The sequence below is a fragment of the Haliaeetus leucocephalus genome, unplaced genomic scaffold (assembly GCF_000737465.1).
Source record: "Haliaeetus leucocephalus isolate CR32 unplaced genomic scaffold, Haliaeetus_leucocephalus-4.0 Scaffold646, whole genome shotgun sequence".
In the NCBI taxonomy this organism is placed as follows: Eukaryota; Metazoa; Chordata; class Aves; order Accipitriformes; family Accipitridae; genus Haliaeetus; species Haliaeetus leucocephalus.
This window is the reverse complement of record NW_010973082.1, coordinates 6,362,315-6,371,984: the sequence shown is the minus strand read 5'-3', so window position 1 is coordinate 6,371,984 and position 9,670 is coordinate 6,362,315. Positions and strand designations below refer to the sequence as shown.

The window sequence follows — 9,670 nt, the reverse complement described above, 5'->3', positions numbered from 1 at the left end:
TGCCCGCATTCACAGGGAGATTTATGGCCCTGTTTTCCTCTCTCTCCCGGCTGTGTTCAAGTGGCCAAGGGACTGATCCTTCATGGGGCTGAGCACTCCCTGTTCCTGGAGCGATGGGAGTCGGAGGGGCACGGCATCTGTCCCGTTTCCATTGGATTAGGCCAGGATTTGATTCCCTAAGAGGCTTCCTATGCAAAAGTTTTGCTGAAAGCGTGATTTCTCAGTTAACACAGGCTTCCTGTGCCTCATTTATAATGATAGTACAGTGACCCAACAAAACCATCATTGTCGTTCATGATAATTGCTTTGCCCTTTTTCCCAAGCTCCTATGGGATGTCCTTGCCCCGCTCCGTTCTGCCAAGCTCTGGCCCAACATTTGGGATGACAATACATCAAATCCAGCCATTCAGATGGCCTTTCCTTGAATGACCCCACAAACCTGCAGTAGGGACACAATTAAATCAGCTGAGTTTCATGTCCCGTGTGACCGCTCCTTCAGCTGCGCTCATTAACCTGTCATCATGCACTGGACATGATACTTGGGAGCCAAAAGCAGAAAGGTGCGGTGGGACTTACCTGGCCCTGGAGACTATCCCTCTGGATAGAGGAGGACGTAGCAAAGCGGAATACTGTTCTGTCTGTCTGATGCCAACCAGTGTCTGATTCTTCAGAACCCCACTCTGCTCCCCTGCAGCTGAAATGTGCCTCTGGGCAAGGGATCCTTGGTCTGGGAGCGGGGGGGGAAATAAGATAATGTTGTTTTTTCCTCCTTGGAAGGGAGTTCCACCTAGGGTGGGTCCACACTGGTGGGTCTCACTCAACATGGCTAAAGCTTGCAAGGAGGTGGCTTTCTGGCACCAGGAGAGGAGATGGAGGCTACAAGAACACCATGGACCTGCCAGCTCCCCACCTCTGGCCCAGCGGGTAAAGGGGTAAAACAGCCCCAAAAGACCCAAGATGGCAGGGAAAAATGACAACCATGGATACACAGCAGCAATGCCATGAACCGAGGGCAAATTCTCTGCACGTACAGCGTCTGTTGGCGTCATCACAGCAGCTCCTCCAGCGCCCGGGATACTCGCACTCTTCAAGACCCACATACAGCTGGTTTCAAAGCTTATCTGTAGTCAGTTTTACAATATAAAGTGTCTTTGTTTAGTCAACAGAACCACTAATACATGTGATTTTGTTGTTAATAGAGCTGTAAGAATTTTAAGTACCTCTTGGGAATGTGTCATTTTTGGTTGGCTTTTTTAGGCATCACAGGGTGCTGCATTTGTCTTTGTAAACAAGTATTGAATAAAACATTTTGCGCACAGCCGCACTTTGTACAAGTGTCATGCAGGTTTCTAAAGTTTCAGAGAGAATAAATCAACTGCAAACTGCTGCCTGGCGGTTGACTTCACTCCTTATAAATAGCTAATTTGGACAACTTCTCTCCGCACGTCATATGAAATTCAAATACTGTGCATATCGTTAATGCGGTCACACAAATCAAAACTGCTACAGCCTCTTTTATAAGCCTGGGTTGCCACAGAAATGCCACAGCCGAGGGCAGATCGGCTTCAGGTTGCTCTCCCTTCCTTTCGGAGGCGATCCTCGGGAAGCACCAGCAGGTCACTGCGCTCTGCTGCCTTGCCCCAGGGGAGGAGCAGGAGCCCCATGGCCTGGGGCACTGCCTGCACAGTGGCCCAGTTCACTGCTGGTTGTACTGGTTGGCAGCCTTCATCACTCAGGGGGCAATTAGGCCCAAACTCTGCCATGAAAAGCAATCCTGGTTTAATAAACCCAATGGCAAAACTTTACTAAACCAAGGGTTGATTGCGCCCGGGTCTGTCGGCTTTGCAGCGCTTAGCGCTGGGCACAGGACAGATGCACGACCTTCCCTCCTCCCAAAGCACAGCGCGCCGCTGGTCCGGCCCTGCTGAACCCCGACGTGGGATGCAAACTTACCTGGTCCTCCCAGGAGGCTCTTAGTACCGTGCAGAATCCATCCAAGCTAGCCCAGAACTCAGCCCAAAGGCTCTAATCCTGGAAGGTGCTGAGCGACTCTGACTTCTGCTACTCGTCTCTGGATTTTGGCACACGTTCAGCACGAGCAGGATCAGCCCCTTGCTGTAATAATCAGGGAACGAGGAACTCAGCTTGAGTGGATTTCCCCCCCGCCCCCCAATGCAAAAATGCTGTACATTCCTTTATGCAGGTTTCCATAGAGTTGAACTTCTACTATTTTTTTGTTGTCGCCGTTAAAGGGGTCGGCAATGCACTGTACAATGGGATCTGGCTGTCAGGAAATGTGGAGGAATTCAGGGACACTTTTAACATCTTGCTGGTGGGGTTGGAGGGCAGCATTAAAACCAGCATCCTGGAAATCTCCCCGCCAAAGAGGAGGAAAAAGCCCGGAGGAGTCCCGGGAGAAGTTATGAAGACATACTGCTTTGTCGATCAGGAGTTTAAACAAGTTATTTCTTCCCTACTTCCTTTGTTAAAATATGATATTCTAGCTTTAATTGCTTCAATCCTATTACTTGTTCCTTTTAGCAAGTGATTGTGTAGCCCCTTGCCGTGGGGAAATCCCCTGACTGCGGGTCCGTGTTATTTAGACAAGTACTCTTTCAGAAGTAAATGCCATTCTTAGCATAGGGAAGTACTTTAGGTCTAAAGGGGTTAAGAAGGCCTCCCTGCATTCAGAAACATGCAGGGGTCCCACCGTGCCAGTTCCAGCCTTTTGAACTCTTTCCAGCTTTTTTTTCTTGCAACAAATCTGTCTGACTGCCACCAGGACATAGGAAGCGTGTGCCTGTCAAAGAAATCAAGTTTACTTTTTCTGACTTGTTAACAGAGGCAGGGTATAAATAGAGCTAACTCTGCTCAGACTATTAGCATTTCTCTTAAATTAAGGGGGTAACTTCCTAGGACCTTTAATCCAATGAGGTCCAGACCAAACTGCACTATAAACAGAGGCAGCAAAGGAGCTTGCTGAAGTTTTTACCAAAGTCAGGTGCATTTGGGTTCCTCGAAAATTTAAGGCTTACCAAAAAAAAAAATCAACCCCGAGCAAACAAGAACTACCTCCAGCTTGGTCACTGCCATTGCCCTGGAGAAATTCTGAGATGTTGGTGGTGCTGTTCACTCGGTGGATGTGGATCTTGCTGGGGAAGAGCAGTGTCCTCTTGCTTCTGGAGGTCTCTCTGAAAGGGAGAGCTCTACCTCCAATCCGGTATTCCCACGCTGGGATATGCCCCAATGACATGAACCCCAACCTGTGGGTCGACGCGCAGAGCACTTGCAAGAGAGAGTGCGAAGCTGATCTGGTGAGTGATGCACGTTTTTCTCTCCCTGCGTCGCGGGCGACGGGGGTTTGTCGGTGGGCTCGTTTGCACCACAGTCTGCTTGTGCTCCAGATAGATAGAAAGGCGCCGGCGCTGTGCGGGACTTGGTGCAGACAGCGCACGTATTTAATTGACCCGTGACCTATATAAAATAGAAAAGGTGCGATGAGTTACCGGTTAAGTGGGGAGGTGTGTGGCAGCTGTCACTTATGTCGATGTGGGTACAGCACTCGCTCTCTTTGATCATTTTCCTTGCTTTCTTGTCAAAAGAAATGTCCGAATTTGATACTCCAGAACTCGGCATGCCCTGGGGCCAAGCCGTAGTATTTTAGCAGTGTCACCACGCGCTTTGGTGGTGGTGGCCATCATCAATGCTTTATATTCCTGGGAGGAATCCTGTATGAAATGGTTTGATTTAACATGTAAATCATCAGCCTTTGCTGCACTTGAAACACAAAGCGTGCTTGGAGTGCAAAACAGGGGCATGGTTAAAATGACCAGGCAGATGTTCTCTGTGATGCTCCCAGCTCAAAATGTGCTTAGCTTACAACCCTAAAATTCATTTTTCAACCTGTCAGCACTGCCAGCTCAAGCTGGCATCTGAAAATACCTGCTCGTCCTGCCTCTTACATCATGTCCAACAGCAAAGCTCCTGCAGCCCAAACCAGGCTGACAGCAACATGTCCCGTGCTGAAAAAAAAGTCATCGGGTTTATGTTCTGTAGCCAGGTTGTTTCTGCAATGCTAAAAGGAGCAGTGGGGGGGAGCGGATAAAGAAAAAGGCTGGCCGTCAAGTAAACAAAGAGATTTGCTCAGATGGATCCCATGTGTTATGAATGAAGGTGCTGGGTTTACTTTTGCCATTCCCAAATAAGCCCCTTTTATTTCAACTACCAGGTGCAGCAATGAATATTAAAACACTTGCAAAACCCCAGCTGCAGCAGCAGAGGACGTTGTTTGAATAACGTACTGGCCAAAAACTGAAAGCCAGAAGCCACCGGCTAAAAATACTCACTTTTGCTTTGTGGCAGCACAGAGTCCCGGGACCTCGCATGGAGTGAGTGGTCTGCAAGCAGCCAAGGACTCTGTCACCAACTTTGCTAAAGCCACGGTCCTTAACCTCAGCCGAAAACATTACCCGTTCTCGTTTCTAACTGCTTCTGAAACCTAGTAATGTGCTGCTGGAAATGGGGAAAGAGTTATGTTATTAGGTCATCTTTTTCCCAATAAGGAAAGGATACTGGACTCAGGGGAAGCTATTTAGTTTGGTAGCTTAAAAAACATTTCGTTCTCACTTACGGAGAAAGCCATTGGATTTCGGGGGGGTTGCAGAGGTTTAACACACGGTGGAAGTGTGCCCTGTTGTGTACATGGTAGCAGCGTTCATGGTCCCTTAAAGTAATCCATAACAACACAGCAGCTGTGATCACACATATCAAATACCTTTCCTGCACAGAAGATGAAAATTCTGCTAAAATTAACTGCAATTTAGAGCTGACTGTAGCTGAGATGGGGTGTAATAAATCACTAGAAGAGCAATGCTGCATTTGAAAATAGGACTAAAATAGGACAGAGAAGCCATAATGAGCTGTTTTGGGTTTGTTTTTCTAAATACCATAGAAAAATTATTTTTGGAGCAAGAATTTCCTTACTTTTGAGATATTCTATTATTTCCTCTACAATGTGAACAATTACAAATCCTTGGCAGTTTCACCTCCAAGAGTAGGCTGTTAGTCTCAGGGAATTCAAATAATACTTTACATACTTCTGTGGAAAATAAGAAGGATTACTGCCTACAGCCATATGATAAGACTTTCCATCCGCTCTTGTTTCTTAGGGCTTGTCCTCAGGCATTTCGGAGAGTGCGGAAGGGGGGTTGTTGGTTCGGTAGTCAAGCAGTCCATGTGACTCTAGGAAAGACTTATGATGAGGTTAGTGTTTAAGAAACAGAAATACATTTTCCTTCTCGAGAGTCTTCTCTTGAAGCACTTCACAAACCCCAGGGTGTTTAGACACCTCTCGGGAGATACTGGGGGGTGTGTGTGTTTCTACTCATTGACAGTGGGGACACTGAGTTTCAGACCACAGATATCTGTGTCAGACGAGGTCCCCTGAGCTAACATCTCAAAAGGTTCTGGGCGCTCTGCTTGCTGGGTCTCTAAAAAGGACTTTACTCTGTCCCCAGTAACGATCAGGTTATTTTCTTTCCCCGCAGGAGTGCGAGACCTTTGAGAAGTGCTGCCCCAATGTCTGCGGAACGAAGAGTTGCGTGGCGGCTCGGTACATGGACGTCAAGGGGAAAAAGGGGCCGGTGGGAATGCCCAAAGAGGCAACCTGCGACCGTTTCATGTGCATCCAGCAAGGCTCAGAGTGCGACATCTGGGACGGGCAACCCGTCTGCAAGTGCAAGGACAGGTGTGAGAAGGAGCCGAGCTTCACCTGTGCCTCCGACGGGCTCACCTACTACAACAAGTGCTACATGGATGCAGAAGCTTGCATCAAAGGCATTACACTGAATGTAGTCACCTGTAGGTACCATCTGACCTGGCCAAACACCAGCCCTATCCCACCAGAAACAACAGCTCGCCCTACTACTGCCTATTCCGAGACAACGGTCGTCGACATCTTGCCGCCTGCTCTAGTGAACAACCCCGTCCATCAGTCAGTCTACGTGGGAGAGACCGTCAGCTTCCTCTGTGACGTTACAGGGAGACCCAAGCCAGAAATCACGTGGGAGAAGCAGGTCGACGGGAAAGACAAAGTCATCATGAAGCCAAATCACGTCAGAGGGAATGTCGTGGTCACCAACATCGCCCAGCTGGTCATCTACAACACCCAGCTCCAAGATGCAGGCATCTACACCTGCACCGCCAAAAACAGCGGTGGCCTTCTCAGGGCTGATTTCCCTTTGTCAGTCATCAAAGGAGAACCCACATCCAAAGAAGCTTCCCAAAACAAAACGCATTTTCCAACCGACGAGTGCCTGAAGCAACCAGACAGCGAAGACTGTGGGGAAGAGCAGACCAGGTGGTACTATGATGCAAAGAAAAACAACTGCTTTACTTTCATCTATGGGAACTGCAACAGCAACCTCAACCACTTTGAGACCTATGAGAACTGTATGCTAACGTGCATGAATGGCCCAATCAACATTTGCAACCTGCCAGCCCTCCAAGGTCACTGCAAGGCCTATGAGCCCAGATGGGCCTATAACAGCTTGACGAAGCAGTGCCAGTCCTTCATCTATGGCGGGTGCGGAGGCAACGAGAACAACTTTGAGAGCCGGGAAGCCTGCGAAGAGATGTGCCCTTTCCCGAAGAACACGCACTGCAAAGCTTGCAAACCACGCCAGAAGCTGGTGACAAGCTTCTGCAAAAGCGACTTTGTTATCCTGGGCCGTATAACAGAGCTGACGGAAGACCAAGACTCGGGACATGCCCTGGTGACAGTGGAGGAGATTCTCAAAGATGAAAAAATGGGATTAAAATTCCTGGGGAAGGAACCACTAGAAATCACGCTTTTGAACATGGACTGGAGCTGCCCATGTCCCAACATGACCACAGTGGATGGCCAGCTCATCATCATGGGAGATGTCCACAATGGCATGGCTGTCCTACAGCCAGACAGCTTTGTGGGGACCTCCAGCATCCGGCGCGTGCGGAAGCTCCGCGAAGTCATCCACAAGAAAACCTGTGAGCTTTTGAAAGAGTTCCTAGGATTGCATTAACCTCCTTCACACGTGTCAGCCTTCCAGACCCGTGTGTTATGTAGGGCTAACAAGCGCTAGGCTAGTGCACAAACTAAACAAGCTGTTTGAAGATACACTGTAGGAATTACGCAGAACCCTTATTTTAATCCATTAATGATGCTTAGCAACAATGTAGTATGTTCTTTGGCAAGCACGTAAAACAGCAGCAAAAGGCTATTAATCTTGCATTGAAATCAATTCGTCCATATAGGAGTGCCATTTAACTAGATGACTCACTGCAGTAATTACACAATTTTTATGTAGCTTCCATCATAAATGATGGAATTCATAGCATTTGTTTATCTAATTGGTACACAGCTAAGTAATATATAATGTCAACTTAATCTGTCTCATTTACAGTATGGAAATGTTATGGTAAGTCATTATAAGTAAGTCACACTCTTGTCTCCTCATAGCAGCACTAATATTTTAAGAGGAAAGCCTGTAAATTATTGTCTGTATTTACAGTTGTGCACATTTAACCAATCTATGCATTATGAATTTGCTTCTTTTAATTGAAATTTTCCTAGCAGTTTTCTCTGGATCGTACCTCATTTTTAAATGGCAACTACTACCTATCTTGCAATCCTTACTGGACAAAAAACTCCCTTCATCCTACTCCCAGGACAACAGGTCCCTGTAGAAGCTCAAGGCACGGTCTCACCCTGAAATGACTTTTCTGTCATCAGGACAAGGTCAGCAAACACCCTCATTCCATTGCACTTCCCTGTTTCTGTTTTAATCAATATATTGTCTATCCCAAAAAGTCCAAGGCAGAAGGATGGCAGTGTGCTGCCAGCTGTCTTGCTTTTGAAAATCCTTTACACCTGAGCATATGCAGCAATTTATTGCTTATTTTCCTTAGAAATCCTGCTTTTATAGGTGAGAGAGTAAAGTAAGAGGAGTCAGGACAAAATTCAAAATAGAAAAGTGCAATACACAGTCTGCAGACTGTGTCACACAGACACAGAGCTGTTGAAACCAAACTGCACAGACACAGACATGCAGAGTGGGCACTCTTTAAAGGCATTTATCAGTTTGACCCTTTCACAGCATTCTTGCAAACCACGGAAAACATTTTCCGCCAGGCCAATGTATATACGCGTATGAATAAATACCCTAAGACAGCACAGGCTGTGGGTGTGAGCGCGTGCAGACACATAGGATTGATCATTTTAACATTTGTGTGTCCAAAAATGTAACATTTGCCTATGCAAAAATCCTTAAATAAAGAAAAGGCTGATCCTGGAAAAATCCTGCCTCCGCTAAGGACTGTCATTGCAGGGAAGAGGGGCGAGCGTGGCACGGCGAGCCTTATCATTGCTCTTTCTGTGGTGGGTTCGGCGAGTTACTACGGCGGTGCCCAGAGCTTTCTGCCTTGCACAAAAGGCCAGTTGGAGGCTGGACCGGTGTCAAGACACGTTTGGGCGAGAGGAAGGAAGGTGCAGCGAGCGCTACTCCGTGGTGCCATCTGACGGGCTTGCTGCGGGGTGGGCGGCAGGACGGCGGGCACGCGTCTGCTTCTGCACGTGTGTGTTGGGGCTGGGTATGGTAAGGGACGGGGGAAGGAGATTAAATAGGCAGATGCTGGGCTTCAGCATGACGTGCAAGGCTCTAACCGCCCCCCCCCGGAGCCTGCACACGTTGGATATTTTGCTGATGCAGGGAGGAAAACTAACGGTGAGGGTAACGGCGTTGAATGTGGGGCCAGCTGTGGTTTCTGTGAAGGCTTTCCATGCCCTGCACCAGACACGGGCAGCGACCACAGCGTGATGGAGAACTGGGCTCCTCTCCAAGTGGTCTGGGCTTGGGTTACGTCCAAAATGCTCCGGCAACAGGAATGGATCTAAATCTCCAGTTATTTGTATAAATTCAGAAGAAGCTGGGTGGGAGGGAGAGGAGCCTGCTACAGACTTGCTGACCAAGAAAATATCTGCTCGGTTTATCGTTGCACCTTTCCTAAGTGTAAATGAGAAAAACTCCGATTAAAGGTCTATAACGTTTGTGTATGTTCTTGTGAAGACCATTTTCTGGAGCTGGGAGATGCCGGCTCCGCTGCCCTCCGAAGCGGTTAGCACCTCTGCCAGATCATCCCTGGCTGTAGCAAGTGTCACTTGTTTTGATGGCTCATCTATCATTTTTCAAGCAAGCCGTAGGAAGTGGCATGTTCTTGCCGTACTTTCTAACACAGAGGCATCGGAGGATGAAGGTTTAATAAAGACTGGCTTTATATGGCTCTTTTTTTTTCCAAAAGCTAAAGGATTTTGCAAGTGTGGGAGTGTTGGAGTGACTCGGGAGACATGTACCCGGTTGTTCCAGAAGAGCTGGGATGCAAACGTAGCTGAGAGCAAAAAGCACACGATTCATTGCTTTTCCAGCTAGCACATTACAGGGCTTAAGCCTGGGGCCTAAAACGCAGCCTTAACTTCTACTCTGTTAAACCCCTGGGAATTAAGCCTGCACTTAAGCGAAGTAAGCGTGCAAGTGATCTGCTGCGCTGCGACCCAGGGTTGCGCAAGGCGTAGCGTGTCTCCCAGCCCCCTTCGGGCACGCGGTCCTGCTGTGCGAGGGCTTGCTTGCGCAGGGGGATC

General features: G+C 48.1%; 1 protein-coding gene across 1 annotated transcript; it reads left to right on the top strand.

The window, feature by feature from the left end:
- The first annotated feature begins 2,792 nt into the window (after nt 1–2,792).
- Nucleotides 2,793–7,562, top strand: WFIKKN2 (WAP, follistatin/kazal, immunoglobulin, kunitz and netrin domain containing 2). The gene is made up of 2 exons (XM_010578697.1): nt 2,793–3,314; nt 5,547–7,562. The coding sequence occupies exons 1-2, from the start codon at nt 3,114–3,116 to the stop codon at nt 7,056–7,058; spliced, it is 1,713 nt and encodes a 570-aa protein (XP_010576999.1). The 5' UTR covers nt 2,793–3,113; the 3' UTR covers nt 7,059–7,562.
- Nucleotides 7,563–9,670: the final 2,108 nt, after the last annotated feature.